This window comes from Balearica regulorum, chromosome 4 (genome assembly GCF_011004875.1).
Source record: "Balearica regulorum gibbericeps isolate bBalReg1 chromosome 4, bBalReg1.pri, whole genome shotgun sequence".
In the NCBI taxonomy this organism is placed as follows: domain Eukaryota; kingdom Metazoa; phylum Chordata; class Aves; order Gruiformes; family Gruidae; genus Balearica; species Balearica regulorum.
In genome coordinates, this window is record NC_046187.1 from 32100149 (window position 1) to 32124764 (window position 24616).

The window sequence follows — 24616 nt, forward strand, 5'->3', positions numbered from 1 at the left end:
AATTTAGCTGCTAGGAAGATTCAGTTTTGCAACTGTCTCAATGCACTCGTTATCCCACTTTCAAAGGTACTTAATCATCAGATACACACTGATTTTGGTGGGGCTTAGCCGCAGTGTTGCTTTTAATGGATGCTTTCAGGTCAATGCCTGAATTCAGAGATAATGGCTTTCTTCCCACTTGCTGCCAATGTAGATGTTGTTATCTTGGAGAAGAAAAATAATTGAATGAAAATATCCCAGATGTATGGACAGATGGCAATACCTATAAGTCAGCATCAGGCAGGCATGTGTTGGCAGGGAAGTTTGGCATGAGCTGGAGCAAAGCGGGGCTGTGCTGGCTGTCCAGCTAGAAAAGGTCCGTGAGGAAAACAAACTGCTGATCTCAGCATGAATGCTAAGCATGTGAGAGGCTGGGGAATGCGTTCAGCGATAACTTGGTTGGTTAAGGTGAGAAAATGATAATGCAATCTCTGGGGTAAATTGGACGGGCTTGTCAAAGCCAAACCAGACAAAATGTTGCCATGGTTATTGAGTCACCCAAATAAAGAGAACACCACTCACTCTGAAGTACAAAGGCTCGGGATGGCTTTGTGGTCCCTCACAAGGGCTGTGGGTGGAGATGAACGTTCAGATTTGCTGCCTGCTATCATTAGGGAATGCAAATCAGAGCATGAAAATGAAAGCAAAGGGGTGACAAGGTGCCTCGGGAACCACCTTTCCTGGCTGATGCCTAAAAAGTTCTCCTGGGAGTACAGACCGATTGCTCTCTATTCTGCATAATGGGTAGGGTGGCTGATTTTATTGATCCTCAGTTATTTTTCAATATTGTTTGCTTCATTAGTCCAGACAGCCCAGGTACTTAGTCACAGGCCCGTAAATGAGCCTCAGTGGCCAATGCAAACCTACCTTCATGGTGAAAATCTGCATTTTAGTTTTTAACAATAGACAAAGCCAAGTACACTTAGTTTTAATACATCCAAGGAAAGATTTGAATGGATTATTGCACGGTATAAAAAGGGGAGTGTATACTTATTATATTTTTAAAATATTATTTCTTCCATATTTTAAAAAATACAATGAGAATTAGCTTCAGTACTATTTTCTATTAGGGAAATTATTTTTCCACGTGTTACGCCTACAGATGCAGTTTTAATCAGAATTCTTACTGTATCCCAACAAATTTGGGGGTTTGTGAGAAAAAAAACAGAGAAAAGAAAAGAGGAAATAAAACCAATACTATGACACAGAAAGTATCTGGCTGCCAGGGGAAAACAGTGTCTGTGAAGATGAGGACCCAGCTTGAAGAATTTAGTGGCAGGGGCAGCAAGGGCGAAGAAAGTCACATTAAAACAGAGATGCAGTCTCTGGTGAGTCATTTGAATTTCATCTGCAGAGTAATTTTCATGCCATTTAGCCATAGACACAGCAGGAATAAAGAGGGCTAAACACATTAAAATGACAAAATTACAAGGAGAGATTGGGGCTTGTGGTCATTATATTTGATAAAATTCAATGATACGGTAGGCTGAGTTAGTGTCATATCAAAGATTTTGAGTGTTTACAGAAAAATATGATATGCAACAGGAGAAAGGTCTGTAGCACGCTCATTCAGTGTTCATGGTACATTAAGAATCCATCAGGTACAAAGAAGAAAGGATTTCTGGCCTCAAAAAAACCCAAAGCAAAAATACAAACAACAGCAAAACATCTCAACCTCTTAAGATTTGCAGTTGATTCTTAGAGTAGTGGCTCTGTTTTTTTCAGATCCTTCAAGGAAACATAGGATATTTTAATAATTATTTATGTGCTGCAAGATCCCTTAACAATTAATTACTGGATTTAGGGCCTCAGAAAATGGGCTTGGATTGAGAGCTTTCATCAATTCTCAATTGCTGTCCTTAAGCAGAAGCCATGGTAGGATGCCCCCCTGAAGCTGGGAGATTGCCGTTCAGTGCTGCACATTTCTGTAGTTCAGGTAGGCAGTGCACACAGGCACACGCCACAGACACGCTTCAGTACCAATGCTCCTGGCAGAGAATGCGCATTTCAGTTTTGAACAACAAAGTGTAGCTTTTTACACCTGAGGAAAAATGCTGTGAATTCTCTTATCCACATACAGCCTAGGAGAATTCAGTCATTTCATGCACGTTCATCTTAAGATCTGGTAAGGTACATTAAGTAATACTTAGAAGAGAGCTGAAGATTCTCATGTGTTTTCAAGAAAAGTTCCTGGCAGTGGAAAACAAAATAATTCAGGGACCTTCAAAACATTCTGGGGCCTTCAATAAATTGGCATAGATCTCTGGAGCATGCCGATTAACAACAACTGAATGTAAGGGCCATGGAAGGACAGCATCTACTCCTTTAAGGACAGCTGGTCAAAGGAGCCATAGACAAGAACATGCAGAGACAAACCTGCCTGACCCATGGTAAGGGAGGTAGCAGTGAGAGCAAACCTGGTCGGTGGCACCAGTTCGTAAGGACATGTGGAGTGTGAGAAAGTTTATTTTTTCAGCTGGGAGGATAAGGAAAGGGAGGGAGACAAACACACGGAGATGTAAAACCTAATCAATTAGTGTTAACAAAGGCAATAACCAGAAACAAACCTGGTCAGTCACACCAGTCCATGGGATATCAAGAAACTGCAGCAACCCAGGACTTTGCAACTGATAAGGATGCAAACCTGAGGGGTTTTTTTTTCAGGCAGTCATAGCATGAACTAAAAATAATTTTTTTTTTATTGGATTGGTGCTTGGAAATCACCTTCTGGTTTATGCAGACTGAAGTTCATTTCATCTTGCCTCAGTAGTTAGTGAATATAGTGCAGAAGCAAACAAAATTATAGATTTATTCTCAAATTTAGAAAGTACTATGATTATTTCATTTAACCTTGTGCACTTTATAGGCCAAAGTTTACCTGCTAAAATCTGTGTGAAACCCATGTAACCATGTTTGCCCAAAAACATATCACTTTATGTTGATTTAAATGTGATTTAAATGCTTCAAGCAACAGACTCCACCAAATCCATTATAATGTTTTTCCATGACTAATTATATTCACTGCTAAAAATGAGCATCTTATTTCTAATGTGAGTGTATCAACATGCAGCCTACAGGTATTTCCACTTGTTTTTTTTCTGCTAGACAAAAAAAAAAACAGTTTAGCATCATACAGGTTACATAAAAAAATCATGACTCAATTTAACGCTGACATATCAAGGTATGTGGTGAATAATGTCAGGCAAAATGGAAAAGAAATATGTTTTTTCCAAACAGAATATATACACACGATTATCACTTGATACAATGAGCTAAGCAGTAACCCAGCATCTGAGTCATCAAAATCTACCCATCACCTTTAGCATGCACTCAGGTTGTAAAGGAATAATGAAAACCAGCTTTGATTTGTCTTGAGAACTGATTCTTGGCAACCTTGTGTGAGTATGTTTCTGCAATGTAAACGTAGACGATAATTAGATTTGTCCTTCCCAGTCATGCTTATATAAGGAAGATGCTTATTTTTCCCCTCTCTCCAACCTGTGGACTCTCTTTGTAGATGTGCATATGGCTACAACCAAGCAACTTCTTGGAGAATCAGCACTTCAGATGCCATCACATTGATCACTTTGAGAAACTTACTGCTGTTAAAGAAATAAAGTATTTAAAGGCAAAGATGAATTGCATGCAGGTAGCTTCATTTGATGGTAACTGTTAAAATTTATGACTGACTTAGGTACGATACAACAAGTAACCACTAAACGTAGTTACTGGTGGATACTTGGCTGGTATAGAGCCAGTTGCCAGTCTAAGCCAGACTTCTTGACCATAATTTAACTCTAATAAAGCATTTCCAGTAATTACTCTGTCAGTGTACTTGTTACTATTAATATTTTCAGCCTGAAAAGTGAGTTTGTCTATTCCATCAATGACCAGATAGCCAGAGGCACGTGGACTAAATGATTCAATGGTATATTCAAAAACATAGACCCCCAGGTATGGAACATGGAACTTCCCGGTTGCTGGGGCAAATGAAGCTCCGTAGTTGACATCCAGATTGTTAAATCTGATGGGTCCTGGAGTTGTCATTCCGTACGTATGAGAGGCAAAAAAAGCCACCATAGGTGCATATCTGTATGATCCTTTTGAAAAATCTGCAAAGGAATAATAAACAGCTTCAAGTAATATTACATTGTAGAAAGGCAACTAGGACCAGCCAGAAGATCAAAAGCAGCTTTTCTGAAGTCACATTGTCCCGTCGCTTGAGCAACTGAAACACAGTATTTCTGCATAAACACAGAGTTTTTCTGTATTGTATAAAAAATAATTTTCCCCACAATTAGTGCTAGGTGTATCCACAAAAGAATAATTTTAGAAACAGCAAGGGAACTTTATCTTTGTCTATACTATGTTATCATTAAGGGAGCTACTATTTTTCTTTTCTTTCTTTCCCCACCCCACCCTCCCAAAGTTTTTCCCACCCCAGGAGGTCTTTCATTGTTCATCTGTGTGTGCTGAAGCCAAGAATTTTCTCTACAAATCTTAGCCAAACACTGAAGAGGTTTAGCACTCCTGACGTGAAATGAGGGAATAAAAGTATATGTTTTTCTCTTCAAGCTGAGCTTGCACACTATGATTCCCTGCCACTGTACAAATGATTTTATTCACTATTCATATGCTGTCATGAGTGAGAATCAGCCAAATGGCTGCTGAAAGCTGCATAAAATTCACATTCCATGTGGCCTGAATGTAAATTATTTGTTTTCTGGACTCAATAAGCACAGTTTCCACTTATCTTTTTTGAAATATCTTTCAAGGGCTGCATCCTTTGCTGATGAAAATCGGAGGCACGCCTAAAATGACTCCTTAAGGCCATAGTGCCACATATCATAGTAGCTACTGGTATTTATAGAGCATTTATAGCCATACTGAAGCTAGTATTCCCCAGTGATGTGATTTTACTTCTCCCCCTTCGAATTCCATGATACCACATTCAAATGCATCTATTTCACATCTTTCCACTCTGCACAATTCAGCAGGGAGCTTTCCAACTATTACGGCTGGTCCCAGGCCAATTTAATCCCACTGTCTGGTCACATTAAAGAAAGAGATTGTGAGTCACCCACAAGGATCGATGTCTTCAGCACCAAAACTCGGGACACCACTACTTGAATTGGGACTCATTAAAGCGAAACGTGAGATCTTTGACCAGCAAATGCTCTCTAATTAGGCCCTGGGGCAGAGGCCCTTACTGCTAGCATATTGCACTACTAAATTCTTTACTTGCCGACACTCAGAGAACTGTCGTCCACCAGCTTCGTACTGCAGTTGACTCCTCCAAAGGGATGGCGGCAAGCACAAATAAAACTCTGTCTGTCGTTGATACAGGTTCCTCCATTCTGGCACGGGGAACTGACACAAGCTGAATACTGTCCTGTGACAGAGAGGAAGGAAAACCAACCACCTCAGTTGCAACGTCATTATAGTGACACTTCCCAGGTTTTCAGTATTTTGGAAAGCCTCTTTGTCAATTCATAAAGCCGGTGGAATTTCTGCTGAGGTTGTGTGTGAAGGCCAGCTTCAGATCCTGTCCAGGCTATTCATTCCCTTTGCTAGTCCAGCCTCCCTCTTTGCCTGAACACAGCATGCCTTCAGCTAGCCTCCAAGATATTCAGAATTACCTACAAATACTGAGTTCTGCTTGTCTCAGAGGGTCAGGTACTTGTAATAAGATGAAAGATATTAAAAATCTAACTTCTTTGCAGTGTCTTGCTCAACAAGCATTGTGAGAACCATCAAAAGATTGGGATATCTGAACAGCTGTGATTAGAAAGTCCCAGAGACCCCTGTCAACAAATACCAACCTTCCCTTGCTCATTTCTTCCCTCCTGTCCTCCTTAATTTAATGACCTCTGTCCCTGCAATGTAAGTTTAAAGCCAACAAAGCCTAGCTACAGCCAAGCATTAGGAAATTCTCCTTTTGCTGTTCCCTACACAAATCTTTCCAGAATAATCTAAGGCAGGGTGGCCCTACAGGTGGTCCTCAGGACAGATTCAATCTGGAGGATACTCATTCCCTTAAGGAGACAGGGGGGCAGAGAATCCACCCCTCCTTGCCGCAGCCTGACACAGAGACTTGCAGTTCCCCCAGCACCAGCTGCTCACTTTCCTCTTCCAGCTGGTCACAGTGGCAGAGGACTTTTTGTGCTGAGCCCCACACAGCTGGCTCAGCCTCCTTCTTTCCTTCTTGTATGGTAGCCCTCAGACACTGCAGCAAACCAAGACACAAGTTAAAATCAGGTGGTCTGCCATCATGTGATTAAAGAAATACGTTGGATCAACTAATTAATCTTTACTAAGAATGGGAATGTGCCGAGAGGCTTGGAGCTGACCATACTGCAGGAGCCCTTCAGAAACAAACAGCAAAACTTTGAAGAGGCAGCACTGACATACCCCATTTTATTTCCTTCTTTTGGTAAGAAAAAAGAAATAGTTATTTTCCTGCTGGTTCAGGCAAACCTGTGCACTAGTGCAGGCACAGAAGGCTGTTCTCTTCGAACAGAGACAGCTTATCCTTGGGCGTACCAAGGATGGTTGAACTTGATGATCTTAGAGGACTTTTCCAACCTGAAAGATTCTATGAAAACACAGGTTTTGTACTGCTGGTGTACAGGTTGGACTGTCCTGTCTATACTATTACTCACCAGATGCGTCCAACCATTGCGGGACAGTCTGGCTACTGGTGATGAAAGATATTAAATGCTATCCAAACCACTTCTAGTACTTGTCCTTGCCCATAAATAACTCAATTCCAGGGTATCTACCAAGATTGTTGTAAAATCTTTGTATTGCAAGCAACACAAATTATATCAAGCAAGTGGTTTTGCAGAGCACCCTCACTAAGGATGTTCCTGTCTCTCTTCCTCTGTATGAACTGGCCAGACCAAGCCTAGCCAATATGGACAAATATGTCAGTCCAGTGCTGCTGAGCCCTGAGATGGTAACTACTGAGTGTAATTCTATGTGTTGTCATAGCATTTTGAGGGAAAGAACATTCAGGCCACATTAAAAATTAAATATTGCTATGAAAAACTCTGAACCCAAAACATTCCCAAGCCAGACATTTTTTTTTCTTTCTCTTGCTTTGGTCAAATAAAAGTCAGATATTTTAGAAAATGAACCTTTTTCTTTGCCAGGAACTACCAGCAAAGCTCTGGAAAGAAAATTCCACACAGTCTTGTGATGGTAAATCTAGATTTGTAGATGGGAACTGAAAAAAACTTTTATAAAAGGGTCTACTTATTGCCAGTGAAATGTTGAACTGGATCTTCACATAGATATTTCAGTAATGCCTAAAGTTATCTCCAGATTCCCATCCAGCCATTTCACAGACTGCTGCATTAAGGCAAACTATTTCCGTGAGAAATTTGAATTCCGTGAGCAGAATGTTGAAGCACGTTGTATGGTGCCACTTGAATTTGCACTGATGGAGCATATAGACTTAAAAACACAACAGCAATTCTTTTCACAGAAAATAACGTCCATCCTGTAATGCCTGAAATAAAGCAATTTAGGGCTGTCATGACTGGGGTCACAGCACAGGCAACTGGACACAAAGAAATAATGTTTTTCTTCTCAGATAATAGTTTTGCTGCACGCTTAATTGAAGTTATTTTTCAGTCATATTTGCCAAGCATCCACAACATTTCACTCATATTTACCAGGCATCCACATATTTACCAAGTATGAAAGGAAAACAGCTGACTGTGCTGACTGTATCATATTCCAAAAATACAAAAGCTTTGTGTGAGAACACGGCAGCCTCTCTGCTAATTGGCCTCTGCTTATCATAAACGAGAAGTAAATCCACAAAACAGGAAAAAAAAAATCACAAAAAGGAAATGATAATGAGATTGAGACATGTTTTAACAGTTTGCTGAGGGATGATTTTGCCTGAAATTAACCTTTGAGTTAAATCAAATTCAGACACAGCTTTACCTCCAATAAATTAACCCTCCAGGTGCAGCATTACTTAACAGCAGCTGGGGATCCCGCTCCATTTGCTAGAGCTAGGAGAAGCTGTGAAGAGGTTTGAGTCAAGTTAGGATTTTCAGAGTAAGAGGTGAATGCTGTAGATCACCACTGAGCAGGTAATTTCTGTGTAACAATAGCATGGTTTTGCTGTCATTTCTGGCTGAGGCTGCCCCACCGCCTAGTATTTTTACTTGCTGAAGGGCATCCTGAGAGACTACGCTCATATTCTCTGCTTGAGGTAAAGATGCCAAGAGGTTCAGATTAGGAAAGGATTTCCTACTATAGTACATATCCTGTTTTTAATTAATCTTTCACAGCTTAGTAGTGCAGATGAGTAAAAGAGAGACACTATGTAAAAGAAATTAAAGGCTTAAATTGCAGCTATTAAAAACAGAGAATAAACTGAATGCAGTTGCTATTTACACTCAGTAGAAGTGAGGATAGCCAGTTAATGCTGAGTTTTGCTACTCTTCAGGAGGGCAAGCAGCCAGATGCTCTTTTGGGAAATAGACTGTCAATGTTGTACAAACAAATCTTCAAACAAATAATGAAGCTCTGTCAGTACCTACTGGGGTATTGTTGAGAAGCAAATTAAATATTTAGCAATGTAATTGTCTCCTTATAGAAAGAAGTGACTCCAGTGGCTCAATTTGGAAATGGCTGAACAAGAAGTAACTCACCAATATTTTCTTAATATTTAGTTACCAGTAACTGTCTCTCAGGAAGATCTGGGAGATTGAAAGAACCTGGGAATCTACTAAACCACCCTGCTTGCACAGGGGCAGACTGGTTGTCACTCTACAATTACTAATCACCTCTGAGCTTAGCATGCTCGGTCTGACGGTGATAAAAGCAATGAGCATCCCCAGCAGCCTAGATATGAGGAGTGTCAGGGAGCTGCAGAAGAGGCAGCCAGGAACTGATGGTGACAGCAGGGCTGGTGCTTCACCTAGAGAGGTAACAAGCAGAGCATGGCAGGTTGAGCATGGCAACCAGGGCTAGTCACAGCCCATCACGATTGAAAAGCCCTGGGATTTTGACTTCAGCTGAAATAGGGATCCCAGGGCAGGCTGCACAGTGTGGGGGCTAAGTCAGGATGCCCAGGGCAATTAAGGCTATCGCTATACTCAGGGCCCTGACAGGGAATTCAGGTATAAGCACTGCGTAGGGTGTTTGTGGTGCAAAACAGCACAAAGATTCACACACAGTGCTCTTGGGCAAAAAGGAAGGAGGAGAGGTGCTGAGGTACCCCAGTTTTGGGTAGGGGCAGACTGTCAAGAGTGATCTGAGCTACTTGGGTTCTGGCAACTCTGCTTCTCTGTTAAGATGAGGTGTCTAATGTTTTCAATGTGATGATTTCAGGATCACTAAATTAATAAAAATCCCAAATAAACAGTTTCATCTATCCCTTAGTCTAAAGAGTAAATAGGCAAAATTGAAGTATAGGTCATCAAATTGAGCTAGAATAACTATCAAACTTGTGCAATTAAAACACAAGATGCAAAACATTTAAATAGGTTAATTTCACTGCAGACTTGAATAATAAAATGACAATGGAAATCATGTGAAAACAAGACCAGAAATAAGACAGAGAAAATAAGAATGAAAATAAATTATCTCTCACACACACTGATGCATTGTTTTAAATACATACAGCTGCACTCTCAGTTATTCATGTTGATGGGAGGATGGCATAATCTGAATAAAGCAAAACCACAACTAATACAAGACATGCACCAAGAGAGTGCATTCACCTTTGAAAAGCACAGCAGCCTCTAGGTACTCCAGAGAGTAGGGACAACACTAAATGGCAGTGAGAAAATGGGAACTCAGCTAAGTTGCCCTTGCACTGCACCACACATTTCTGCAGTAGAACAGTGCATTGGGAGGTAGGACCAGACATAATCTATAACAAAGACTAATGAAGAGTTTACTGTATATTTTTTCTTCAAAGGCTGTCATCTCCCCTATGTTAGCTACTTGAAGCTGTCTTAAGACCATTGCTTTTTCATTCACCATTACATTGCCATTACAGTCAATGTCAGGTAAAGTGTTAGGTTTTTCATCCCTCATACCTGTAGTGCAGCCTTTAGGTGACATAAACCTTTTCTTTTCTTCATTCCACAGCATGGGAAGTCTCCAAACCTGTATGTCACTGCATATGCAATGCAAACTCACATTGTTTCCCGTTGATTTCAAATGACTATTGAGGAAAGTAGGACCAAATCCTGAACACATTAAAGCCAATGAAAATCCCAATCTGTTAGAGTAGGATCAAATATTGAACATGTTGGAATCAATGAGAATTATCATTGACCTCTTTCTAGAATATTATTCTAATCTTTTTGAATGGAAAAAGATCATCTAAGATCAAATACATTTTATAATTAGCCAGTTATGCCTTTAGGCAACTTCTAGAAACTTTAGTAGAGTCGGTACATATCTCTGGATGGTCTCCCGGAACTTAGAGAGAAAAAGCTTTCCCAGAGAAGGAAAATCTACCCAGGCAGAAGATGGATACTTGTTAATTAGGATAATGGTCTGACTTCTTTAACTTACAGAAATGCAATGTATGACTTTGCTAGGCATGAAATATCGTTGAGTGCAAAGGCTCATTACTGATGGAAAAGTCTACATAAACATTGCTATGTAGAAACCGTGCTTAAAAATAGGGGTTTTCAACATCTGCAAAGATGTGCATTTTCTGTAGAAGTGAGCATATATCCAATGTTATCAAGTAAGCTATTTGTTAAAATTCAGCATGAGATAAATAATAAATAGGAAATACATTAATTCATTAATGTGGAGTAAAAAACAAAGCAGGTGGCAGCTTCCCGTGCTGCAGGCAGGTAGCACTAGTGACATTTTCCAACAAAGTAGACGACTCTGGAAGGATCAAAGGCATCACATCTCCTTTTACCTTAGTTTTAATTCTGAACAAGAGTCTTGAATTTCCATCCTGTGCAGTGGCAGGAAGAGGCAGAAAACAAAAATGACTGAGAAAGAATTGCCATTTTTAATATCAAAATAATCAAATTACTTTGTAGTAAGAATTTGTCAAATCTCCATGCATTTTTAAGTGTGACTGCCTGTTGGAACAGCTGTGTGTCCTCTCTGACTGAAAAGATAACCCAGGACTGAAATCCTTCACTGGGGCTGGCTTTCAGCAGAAGCCAAGCTACTCATGGGACTGAGGCTTTAAAAAGGATCCTTTTCATTGATTACTGAGAAGTGCTATATGTAGGAAAGGAGACAACAAAGGAGGGAGGGCGGGAAAGGGAGAGAAGAGGTGTGGAGAGGGAAAGAAAGATTGACCGTGGTCTTAGCGCATGAACAAGAGCGGTAGCTCTTACTACCCCTACCTCTGCTTACAGTAGGGACCAAATATAATTTCAGAAATGTTTGTAAGTTTAAGAATGCTTTACAGAAAGGATTTAAAAGTCTTCAAAAGTATGTGGATGCCTATCTGTCATTTAGGAATCTGTCTCACTTATTTTAACGTGAATTAGAGTCCTCTGAGGATTTCTAGTCACTTAACCAAACTGTTCTTCATTTTCTGTATTTTCCTAGAAATGATATTTCCATAAAACATTAGTTTGTGCTATTGATTTTCACTCAAGTCTGATTCCAAAAGTCATAATTCAGAGTTTGTATTTCTGTCAATTCATCCATACGAATTTATGTCATATGATGACATTTGAATTTCAGTTCAGAAGCGAATCACGTTCAAAATGTCCTTTTTAAGAATGGCAGCTCCTACTCATCTAAGCCATTCTCCAGATGGACTAAAGTCAAACCTACTTTCATTGGCTGGGCTCCTGATTCTGCAAGAACACACTTGTAATTGTAACTGCACTAATAACCTCAATGCAGTACTGAAGGAGCTGGCAAAAGTCTCATTACAGTCATTTGGTGTATTTACTTGCTTCAGGTTTTTGATCCTTTTCATCCCCACTGACACTGCAAAGAACTGATACAACTCCATATTCCTCTCCCAGCTTGTATGGTTTTTTTACTGAAATTGCTAATTGAGATGCAGGCAGAAACTTCTTGTAGTTCAGTTCAGATTTTTTTCTAAATTGTCAGCTATGTTTTGAAGATCAGGTTCTCAGCTGAGTGTATGTGCATGCACATATATCTTAGACTGATCAGACATGAATTTATTAAGGAAAATTAAATGAAGCTTCTAGATGCCTTAGTGCAGAGTCTTCACATAAGAAAAATGAATTCTCTTGTAAGCAAGAGACTAGAGTAACCTCAGGTTCCTCCAAAACACTTTTTATGGCAGTCTTTGGACTTTTTATTCATCCTCAGTCAAGTTCTGCCACCTCAGTTCATCACACTGAGGGTGATGAGTCTTTTTATTAAAGAGACCCTAATTTTCAGTAGAGTAAAATGTATTACCTGGATCTATAGTATTATCCGTGTTTCTCTGACTTCGGCTTGCCAGGCTCATGGTGATGTTTGCTGCTCCTTTCTTCACTGGGGCTGGTTTCTTAATAACTGGTTTCACCTGTTTCTGAAGTTTGGTGATGTTGTTCATTGCACTTGCCACCAATATGTCAACATGGTGGGTTAAATTTGTCAAAATAGTTCCTGCTTTTATTTCAAGCACAGATTCGATGAGCTCTTTGAGGCCTCTCTGCAGCAGGGGGATATCTGGCTGAGCAAGTTTAATTAGCACAGGTATACTCGCGTTCACTTTTTGGATGCTACTGTTGGTATCCTGACACAGCCCCCAGGCCTCGTGAGCAGTCTTGTTCAGAAGTGGAATGCTGTTTGAGAAGCGGATCGACTTGGCTTCCAGGGCCCTGATCCTGGAACTCAGTGTCTGGAGCTGAAGTGACACCACTTGTTCTTTCTCTGTTGAGGGAGCCTTGGTTTTTTTCAGTGAGACACAGTTGTTTGCCAAAAACTTGGAAATCTTTGACTCCACACTTACAAGGCGAACCTCATGGTCCTTTGATTCCTCCACAGAATCAAACAGTTTTTCTTCCAGGCGGCTGATGTCTTCTTGTTGTTTGTCCACTTTTGACGATGTTTCATTTAAAATATAGAAAAATCGTCTGAAATTGTGGAGGATACTTTTATCAGACTTCTCGTATGGAAGACCAGAAAGCGATGGTGCTACTTGTGAAGTGAATTCATACTTCTTGCCAATAAGCAGTGTCCAGAGGGATTCATTCAGCTGTTGGAACTGGGGAATGAAAGCCAGGAGACTGTCCATTTTCTCAGCTCTGCCACGGCAGACTTCAGTCTCATTGCTTAGAGCACGTAGTGTATCTTTCAGTACATAGTTATCTTGAATAGAGTCAATAGCGCTGTTTATTACTAGCATGGTCTTATTTAATCCATCTTCTATTTCCATGGAGCATTCATTAACACGACTCTCAAACAGTTCCTGGTAAGCCTGAGATTCATTTTTCAGTCCTTCCTGAGTTTTGGAAAGCTCCTTAATTGCAGAACTCATTCTGTTAATGACAGTCGTGAGGTTTTCAAGCTTCTCATTGATTACTTCAGCTTGAATTTGTTGTTCATACTCTGAAGTCAGACTAAAAGGTACTCCTTGTTCAATCAAGGGTTGCAGGATCTCCATATCATAGCACAAATCATTATTTTGCTCATTCATTTTGTCCATCTTACTGTCCAATGGAAGGATCAGGTCAGAGAGACTTTTGTTCAGGACAAGCACATTCTCTTGGGTTGCTGCCAGCTGCATTTGGAAGTCCCTTCTGCTTTCTGACAACATGTCATCACAGACTCCCAGAACAGAGTCTCTCTGAATTTCCAGTGTAACACTGAGATTGCTGATCTTGCTGTCCTGGACTCTTAAGTCATCATAGATCTGCAGCACCATCATGCCTTGTTTCTTTACTTTCTCATGCAGTGTGAACATGTACTCAGTAACATTGTACTCTGTGACTTTATCTGCTGAAGGGATGTTTTGGGTTGAAGACTGTTCAGCTGATAACAGTTGCTCATGAACATCTTTCAATTCAGTAAGAGTCCTATTTAAAGATTCATAATAAATGACACTTCTTGACTGTTGATGCTCCAAGTTATGTTCCAAGGATTTCTGCTTTTCCTGTAATGCTTTCATAGGCTTGTCACAAGTGAGAGTCATTTCCTCTTTCATCTGCACCATATGACTCTTTAGCTCCAGAATGTCAAGCTTTGTTGGCCCACTGTCTTTGTCCTGAGCAAATTTTTGTTGGGTTTCATTCAGATGCTTGACTAATTGTTTTGTATTTTCAAGATCATCTGACAAACTAGACACAGTCTTGAAAATTTGAGCCACGCTCTCTTGCATTTCACCTTGAAATACTTTAAACTGTTCTCTGACAATATCTTTGATTAATTCATTAATACTTCTTGATTTGAGACCTTTTGGCAAAAGGAGAAACATGGAAACAATCAAACAATTGTGTTAGCAACATCTAAGTTTTTTTTCACAATGTGAGCAAACATAGTGCTGTACAGAAGTGAAACACACAACACCACCTGAATTTCCTCACCCATAGAGCAAAATTTAAAGCTGAGGAATGTGGAGGATGGCTAATAGTGTTGGAAGACTCAGCTCTGTTTTTACTGAAATCAATGGGAGTTTTGCTATTGTTTTGAAAGGGCAAACTCAGAATGTGCATATGTGGTATCACCTTTGATCTCCTAGCTAAGCTCTGTCTGAGCACTGAAATGAGGAGATCTGTGTGGTTTTGTGGCTTGCTCATAAGAAAATGATGTGTCCTTTCTCCACTGGGAAAGGAAAGAAAAAACACCTGCTTTATCAACATTATGGTCAAGGAGGGAAAGCAGAGATTATTACCTTCCTATTGCATTGCATGTGGTAAGCGATCATATACCACACTATAGTGAGAAAGCAACCAAATAAAAAGCATAGCCTTACTGAATATCTGAAGTTAGTAACATGACAGCTGCTGAAAAAGGCAGACATTTTAAAGGTACAACCCTTTTTTCAGTCTTGCATACTACACGTCTTTAAACAGCTCTTAGGAATACTGATCCTGAAAAGCACTAAGCAGAGGTGAATGTGTGGGAATTCTGCTCCTGTGAATAACATCAAAATATGTCTTCCGTATAGCCTTAGATGTGTTAAGACAGTCATAAAATAGTGTTCATCAAGAGTGCTGCATAACATATTCGAACTAGAGCAGTAGTTCTGCTCTGGTGTGAGATTAAAAGGATTTTTAAAAATTTGTTCTCTAAAGGTAGCCTCTACATCCAGCTAAATCACTGAAGCATTCTTTGCACATTTTTTTCTAAACACTTTCAGCCAGCTTGTGATATAATAGTTAAACTCTTCAACCTCTACAATGCCTTGATGACCGTTGGTTCTCTGATTAAAACTGTATTGATAAAGGCAGAAACTCTCTGTTGCCTTCCTCTATTTTCCTCTCGATTACTTCTATCGTGTGGACTTTATTGCTTCATCTCTAAAACAGCAAGGCATGTTCTGAAACCTTATTTGAAAGTACATTCTCAGCAAGAGCAGTAAAATCGCAGGAAATTAGACCCATGAAACCAAATGCCACTTTGGGCTCCAGGGGTGTGAAAAGATTCCAAATAAAAATTATTTTGTTCAGCAAGCTAGAGAGAAGCATAGTACGTTTTCTATTCAGGAGATCCATTTGAATTGTGTGTTTCCACCTGAAAACAGAGATAAAGTAGTTGATAATATTTGCTTTTTATGAACTATAAATGAGTCTCAGTTTTTGTTATGTCTGGTAAAATGGACAGTAAACACCTCTTATGCTTAAGGGAGAAACCTGTCATTTGTTCAGATGGTGAGTTTTTTTCAAGGCAGAATATAATAGGCAGGTACAATAAGTTTGCTAGCCTAGAAAAGAGCTACTGCAGAAATATAGCATGAAGTTTGCTGAGCAATAAACTCAATTACTGTCAACTGTGGTCACAGGTGTCGTGGCAATTTTTACACAAAGTATAAAAAACAAAGTGATAATACTGAGATTGCTTTTATTATTTTACTTTTTACTACCTGAACAGCAAGTAAATTACTAGACAGATGTATACCCATGAACGTGCACCTGAACGTGCGCGCTTAGACACAGAGCTTTGTCAGTGAACTTCAGTGAAAGAAAAACAGTAAGATAAGATACCTGAGAATAAGGATGTCCTGGCAGCTGAGAGGAAGAACCAGGATGTGAATGCAGAGTAAAATAAGTGACATGTAGAGAAACCACTGTAACTGATGATTTGGTCAGGTTACTTTACGATGCTGAAAAATGTTCTGTGCTTTGAGACACACAATGAACTGTGAAAAAAGTTCAATGGCTGTGGAAAGAAATGAGGTTACTCTACACCTTCTGTGAGGAATTAATTAAATTTCTTTACCTCAGCAACAAATCTTGATAGCAGACCATCCTGCTGCGAGAGGTCTTCCACAGGGTCTATACTGGCCTTTTCTTTCTGTGACCGTCAAGAAACTATCATCAGCCTCACTCTCTCCCATTCCTACTCTATTTAGTTGGATCACAGGAGATGTATGGAGCTCAGCTCTGGCTTTCAGACGTTCCTGTTATCAAGGAGGTGGAACCTGATAAAACAGACAGCTTTGGGATTCTCTCCCCTACTTGCTGTCTAGGACAACTAGGCACCTGGTAAGCAAGTGCTATTCCAAAATTCACCAGGGGCTGTGGGAGCACACTTCTCCATGGAAAGACCTGACCCAAATTTGTGTTGTAGGTGACAACTGGGTATATTCTTATACTGAGCTGAGAATACACATGGGTACATTCATGGATGTAACTCAATTTCTCTGTTGCTCATTTTGAAATAGAAAGGTCCAAACTACCTGTGAACATTAAAGATCTCTTGCACTTTTTATGAGATAATAAATTTTCATTTTAACTCCCTGGCTGAAATCCAAAGTGTATAATTACTTTGTGTCAACATACACTCCCTTTGCAGTTTCATTTATTTGAAGAATAATGTGCAAAATAAATGTATGTACACAGAAGACTGAGTTAAGGTTATGTATCTAGCTGTAAATCCATGACATTCCTGACTTGGAAGTGATTAACACTCCATTGCTGAGTTCATTTTTAAAGGAGTGTACATTTTAATAATGAAGAGGAAAGGAGTCTGTAAAAAGACTTGATGTGGAGTGAAAGGAGGAAGAAACACTAGCAAGAACTAAGCAGGGTTTATTAAATTGAAGAGAGAACACCCAATTGTTTTCTAAGTAAAAAGTAGGAGCAGTCTCCGGAGTACTGAAAACAATTTAAAGAATGCACAACAGGTTTCACTAATCAAATTAGAGGGGCTTAGTGAGTGTTGTCCTGTATCAACAGATGACAAGTTTGTGGGACAAAAGTCTGTTTACAGATGAAACCAAGAAATAGACTTTGTAAACTGTATTGAATTGTTTGTTCACAGAAACAGACCTCACTCCTAACAAACCCTGATACAAAGCTGGGCAGCCATTAGAATTTCCATGATAAGAAAAAAAGGGGATTAATGGATATGGGCAAAGGACCCGGGCACCATGGGAAGAAAATGGAAAAGCAGGGGAAGAAGGAAGAAGGCTGAACAGCATGAAGCAACTACAGACTTCACTGTGCTTTGAAAGCACAGTGCTTCAGGATGGCAGTGGTAGTGGGGAAAGTTCTATTTTGCTCCATGTGAGTTTCTAAGAGTAATTTTTAGCAAGTCTGATGTGCTTATACAGCACATGTGTACCAAGTTAGAGGACAGCATAAGAACTCCCTTCCAGCTCCTGCTTCTTTAGGATGCTCTTTGCCCACTCGGAATATGACTGACTGATTCCTTGGAGAGAAACTGCAGTTGCCCTTTGACATCACATATATACATATACAAGCCAACTGAAACACTAACCTTGTTCTCTCCCCCCTCCTCCCCTCAATTCCTGCTGTTTACTTACATACAAGCCAAGAATAACCTGTATTGGAGTGCCTATAATTAGAGTCAAGGAAAGCAGTTGATAGCAGCATTTTCATTAGAGCTACTTGATTAGGAGATAGATTGAGAACATAAACCAAAAAATGGCCAGCAACTGGAGATTTCATCTGAGCAGGTAAAATATAGAGCATTGCAGATCAAAACAATAAAGGCTTGAAACACATTTGCAGAGAAGTGTGACATAACGTTTTGGGGTTTTTTTGGTACTGCACATTTTAATTAGGATGTGGAGCCTTAAATATAGACAGAGAATTGAGAAGCAGGAGCACAGGATGCAGCAAAAGACCTCTTGGAATAGCATGAAAATGACAGCTAGAATGAGTGGAATATAAAAAAGAATGGAGAGAAAGCAGAAGGGAAATATTCAAAGACAAATTAAATGTATGCCCAAGGGTCAAGAATGCCATCTAGCAATATATGGAGAGGTGAAAGCAGGTCACTGAGTGAGAGATGGGATAAAGTTGATCCAGGGTTCAAGAGAGCCATCTAGCATGTAGCACGAGCAACTCAGGAGACAGAGGAGGGCTGAAAATACAAGAAATGGGATCACACTTGATAAATTTGAGGGAGATACAAAAGCGCTTGTTTCATTTCATTTTATCTCCATGTAAGGTGCTCCAGTTCCCTTGTTCTATTTTTAAACAATAGAAAAGTCCTCTGGATTCTAAAGCGTGTAATACAGTTTGGGGGAAATTCCTGAAAAATGCAAAAAATATTGCACATCAAGGAAACTAAAGCTTCAGCCCCAATCTGTTAAGCACCATTTGTAGGTGGGTAACAAACAGATCTTGTTGCAGAATTCACAAACAATGGCTGCATAATTCTGCTGGCAAGGGTCTGCCCAACCTCCTGATCCCTAGCCCCGTCTTTCTCATCTACTGAACATGAGTACAGATGTTTACCAAAGGTAGCCTCATACGATCAGAGGCAAATTATTCAGCAGGATGTTTGCCATATTATATATAAAATGAATACAGAATTCCTTATGTGTTTCCCCTGCATATGTAAATTATGCATTAAAGAATATTATGTAGACTTGGTAGCAAAGCAAATACTACATCCTTTAGCAGCTGTCAGATAAACAAAAAAACAGAGACAAGAACATTTGCAGAAGTTCTAAGTAAACGTCTTGATAGTGGCTTAAGTTACCATGTAGACAACATAGTACCCAAGAACGTAAATTTTTTTATTGCTATAAAAGATACCATAACAAATGTTGAAATAAACAAATCCCTCTATTATGAAATTAAGCTAAAAGAGAGTTCTCCCTTTAAGTGTTGAGCAACAAAATAGGACAGTCTATGAATGTTTTTAGCATTTTTTTTTTCTGGCACCTTTAACTGGGTGAGTGATTACATTAATTTATTTTTCTTACCTTTTAGAAAAGACTGGAAGTGTCTTCCCTTATCTTCATTGATTTTGCCTTCCAGAGAAGAAAGTGTCTTACTCACATCATTCATTGCAGCAGCAATGCTGTCAACCTTCTTCTGTAGAAAAGTCAGTTTCATCTCCTGGCTGCTAATCTTCTCGTTCATTTTTTGTGTAAGTGCTTGGTGTGAGAATAAAATGAGAAGAAAAAAAAAAGTAACGTTAAAACATTGGAGGGGGGGAGGGCAGGAAGAAAGTGCACTTGACTTGAGAGACATTAGCTGGAAGTGGGGTGAAAAGTTTCTGAATTTTTAATCTTGAGTGAACCATCTTGATTTTTGTCATGTATCATGTATTAGTAACATTCAGCAGCACAGCACTAATTACTGAAGCATCTGTATCCATTATAAAATATTTATAATTCTACAAGAGTATTTTGAATGGTTAGCATATTTTAATCAGCATAATGCCATTCTCCCTCCACCTAGCACCCTACAGGGTATTCAGTTAGCTCTCATTTAGTCTATCTCCTTTAACACAATCACAAAAGCATTGATTTTTACTTACCATTTATAACATAACTTCATGAATTTGCAAGGCTTGTCTCTGAAGGAATATATCATCTTTTCAGTGTTGGAGTCAAAATAAAGACTTGTTTAAAACAGCAGCAAGGCAGAAGAACAGCTAATAGATAAATGACTTTGGAATAACCATTAGTCTGTCATTAAGAATAGGTGCCCAACCTGTGAAGTCAAGTTTATTTTAAAACCTGCCCAAATTGTTTCTGACACTTGTAGTCTCTCTAGGCATAATAAGGCCTAGCTGGATGCTTTTAAGATTGGTAGTGGTGAAGGAGGCCTTGATCTTGCAAATTAAGACTCCACATGACTTCAGCTAGCCATCTGACAGGACAGAGACTCAGTCTGGGATTTTCAGAAGATGCTGATAAAATTAAATACTCTAATTCCTGTAGGCAAAGATATGAAATCTTTTCAGTTCCTTCAACACTTCAGCCTAAATGGCCTACCTTAGACACACGATATACTACCCTAACACAATTCAGGCCATCCTGTGACTTCATAAACTGCTGTGCAGGAGATTCTTTAGCAGTACATACAAATAATTATTAGCGTAAATTTACAGTATTGCTATTGATCTTATGTCACTTTTCATTATGGCATCAGTATCAAGTCCCTTGGCAGTAAACAGTTATAATCAGCAATCATGTAGAATCACAGGGGCCTAAAGACTACAACAACAAAAACCCCAAGTTTTATGTAAAAGGGCATATTATTCTGATTAGACTTTTATTCTTCAAGATTCTAGTACATAAAAAAATAAATGTATCATATCTAACCCGATAGCATGTAGGAAAATCCAGAAATTTCACTAAATGCACCCAAGTCAGTGCAGATGAAGCATGCCAACACCCATGAGAACACTCTCCTGTAGAGGCATGTTGGTTGTAAAATTCATAATTGGTAGAGCCTGGTGAATAAGGCTGGCTGTTTTAGGTTAGGATGTTAGCATCTCCAGCTGTTTACTTTGCCCATGGTGTCTACTTACACAGACACAAAATTGTGTTTATAACTCAACCACCTAGTTTAGAGTCTGGCAATTCTCCCCAACGGCACCGTGGAGACAAGCCATTGATGGATCTTCTTTGCCTGAATACTCTTCATCATAACACTACTCTGACAGAGACAGGTCTGGATACCTCTGCTCCTGGTTGAATTGTTACTACGAGAAAGTGATTTGAATTCATTACTAGCTCATGCAAAGTCATGAGCCCAAACTGATAACTAACCTGCAGGGTGCAATGCTTTCTTCAGTTTGGTTTCCGTCAGTTCCTACTGAAGGGGGAAGACAAGCTGCATAGATGAACCTGAAAGTGAGGTTTAAAAGTGGCATGGCTGCATAGTGGGAGCTGGAAACAATCTGGCTTGTAGAGTCCTGGCAGCTGCTGATGGTATGACAGAGCAGGGCAGTCAATCCTGGCCCCAGGTCATGGCAGCCAGAACAGGTATCTCTCTCCTTGTAAACTGACCCCATTTGATTTAAAAATAACTGAAAAGCAATTAACATGGAGCTCAGATTCCAATTTCAGAATTATTTTTCAGAGCAGAATTCCTATGGAGAGAAGTGGCATGATTTAATGCCCTATTGATCAAGCTCACTTTTTCATATGGGTCCTGTCTGCCTAGCTAGACAACAATCTCCTCCCTCTAGCAGTGGGAAACTTGGTTGTTCACACAATACCACCAAGGGGAAACAGCCTTCTCCTTTCTAACTCCCATTTGAAAATACCTTTCTAGACCTTCATGCCAGATTCAGTCTTTCCCTCTCCTGCCTATGCTTTCTATTTTTTCTATTTGTCTATTATGCTTTAAAGTAAAACACATATATGGATATAAGTACATACATGTGTACTGTTTCCATAAAGCCCTGTGGCAGTCTAGATTTTGACATCCTGTTCTCCCAGCATCCAGGAACATCCCAGGACCAGAACAGTCTACTGACAACTGCAAAACACAGACCTGAGAACATAACTTGCCTTATTATTTGGTTCCATAAAATGTTTTCAGATATAGGCCAACCACGTGAGTGACACTAACACCATAGTGTGTAACAGCTGATGATTATACAAAAAGCCAGCACAGACATCCGTAATCGAAACATCAACACATCCAAAAGAAAACAAAGGTAGTAAGAAAGTTCAGGGAACATGCCTCCTTTACAGACTTTCACATCTTGTCCATCTTCTGGCTCCTCACCATGTAAACTACAAGTTCATTTGACAGTACGTAGAGAACGCTGCCAAGTAACCTGCATATAATTTGCCACCAAAAAATTACCTGACAAATGCAGTCTCTCTCACTGCTGGGGAGTATATCATAAGCAGAGAATAATTTTTTTCAAACAACTCCCTTATTCAAGCATATTTCACGTATTTCTTTTGTTGTTATTTAAACACGATATGCTGATTGTTGGCAGTACTCTGAGTATGCAGACTTTCTAAATAACTCTGTGTTACCAACATCTCTACATCCTCAAAGGCATATACACCGTCCTTCAGGCGGTACAGACTGGAATATAGTATAGTCTGTTAACTACTTGAATATCTCTAAATCATGGATAACTTTTCATGTTTCTTTATAGTGAAGTGTTAATATTTGAATTCGTGGTTAATTGGAATAATCTGATAAACCATGATTGTTTCTGCTCCCAGCTTAGTGAGTGTGCAAACATGCCTGGCATGAATAAAATTCTGTTCCCATGAATACTTATGCAGACAAATATGAAATTAATTTTCTGGAACATTTATGCTAGTAAACTTAAAATCATACAGATGGTAATGAAAAATAAATATAAAGGGAAGTGAGCACACCCAACAATTCTAGAGACTAAGAGATGAAGCTTTTCATGCAGCAGTCACCTAAGGTAACCTCTCAATGTAGATTGCTATTTAAATAAAAGCATTATTTTTACTATCTATCTCTTACAATGCTGAGGTCTGTACATAACTTTGCAAGAAAACACTGACATTATATTCCAAAACCTTATGGTCTAAAAGGTTGAAGTAAACACAGTAGTGAAAACATGAATAGTGTAATAAGAAACAGTCTCAAATATCTGTGGATTAAAGCTGTAAACTGTCCCTGTGTTGCTTAGTTATTTGATCATCCTAGATGGAGTAACTTAAAAAAAACCACCTAAGGTGCCCTTGCTAAAGTTTGAAGTGTCATTGTACTGATTTTGAATAGAGCACCAATTTTTATAAGAAAACATATAACAATGATCATGCATTCAGGTAATACAATTAACATCACTACATTTTCTTTTATGAACAATGCTAGTCTATACAACTCCTAGATTTGGGGTTTAGGGTTTTTGGCTGTGTTGGGTTTTTTGACTTTTTTTTTTTCCTCTTTTTCTGTTAATTCATCTATTTTACTCAGTAATATAACAGTTTAAATATTTCTACGCAGAATTACTTTCCTGGTTTTAGTTTAGTCACAAGACACTCTATAAATGCTAAGCTACTGGTACCTGTAAAATCAGTTTCTTCTGCCTATCTTTATTAGAGAAGTATACTGCTGAACCATGACTGCTAGAAATTACAATGTTTTGTTCAGGTCCCTTCAGCAGACAGGGGTTTTCTCAAATTGTTTTTGCAGTGATCTTAGCAAGTCGTATGGTCAGTGATTGGGCTAGGGGTGGTAGTAATTATAACAGCTGACCTGGCCCACTGGGGTTCTGAGGAGCTCCTGGTGTCCTCTCACTGACAGTTCTGCTGCTTTCAGCCTGGTTGCTGTGTATAAGTGGCTGTTGTTCTTGAGCTAAAAGAGGGAGAAAAAGGAAAGGAAAGGAAATGAGTGAAACACTGAACATGACAATCAGGATTCCACCACGACTGCTTTCTCTTTCTATTCTAAACCAACTTTACCAAAGCCCAATCATCAGCAGTGACTTTTGTTATCTGCTTAGTCCATCTATAATACAGTGCAGGACCACATTGATGAAGACAGTGAATGACTTTGTAACTGGCTTCCTGAGACTGGCAGAAGTTGGTGTTAATACTAAAATGTCAGAACTCACCCTATAATGAACGGAATTTTGAAAACTCCAGGGCTAAAAATTCTAGAGGAAGATTTTAAATCAATATAAAACATCAATACAAAGACAATACAAAGATTATCAGCTGTAAAATTAATTCTATTTTTAAATAGCCACAAAATTAGTCAGGTTTGTTGAAACCTTTTATTTTTTGACAAATTACACAAATCTTCAGCCACAGAAATCTTCCTACTGAAGACAATGGTGATATTACATTGTTGCAGCACCTGAAAAGTAAAACCCATTTCAAAATGTAATTAAATTCTAAATTCCAATGAATGCCATCTGAGATTTGCAACTGGTACATACATTAAAAACGTTCACAAAGATAAGTTTGTAAATATTTTCTCTGGTCATGGCAGATGGAGATTTTCTGTGCTTATTTTACATCTCAGCCTAAAGATCCCAAAGCAATTTGCAAAAAGCAAGACTAACATTATTATTATTATTATTATTATTATTATTATTATTTCAATATTACAGTTGGGGAAACTGAGGTCCAGAAACATGGAGTGTCTTCACTCACAAAAAGCAGGGAACAACTGATGGAACTGGGAACTGAACTGAGATTTCCACCTTCCTGACTTATTTCTCTACCCATTAGGCTTAACTGTGTCACTTTAATTTCCTTATTGTTTAAAAA

General features: G+C 39.1%; 1 protein-coding gene across 1 annotated transcript in view; it reads right to left on the bottom strand.

Moving 5' to 3' along the window:
* Window positions 1–1477: 1477 nt before the first annotated feature.
* The window catches only part of MMRN1 (multimerin 1), a 48465-nt gene continuing 25326 nt past the window's right edge, over window positions 1478–24616 (bottom strand). The window contains exons 4-8 of the mRNA XM_075751613.1: window positions 23598–23696; window positions 19364–19537; window positions 12436–14415; window positions 5285–5431; window positions 1478–4151 (exon numbers count right to left, since the gene is read on the bottom strand). Of these exons, the coding sequence (XP_075607728.1) occupies window positions 3730–4151; window positions 5285–5431; window positions 12436–14415; window positions 19364–19537; window positions 23598–23696 (2822 nt within the window). The 3' untranslated portion in view covers window positions 1478–3729. The remainder of the gene's footprint in view (window positions 4152–5284; window positions 5432–12435; window positions 14416–19363; window positions 19538–23597; window positions 23697–24616) is intronic.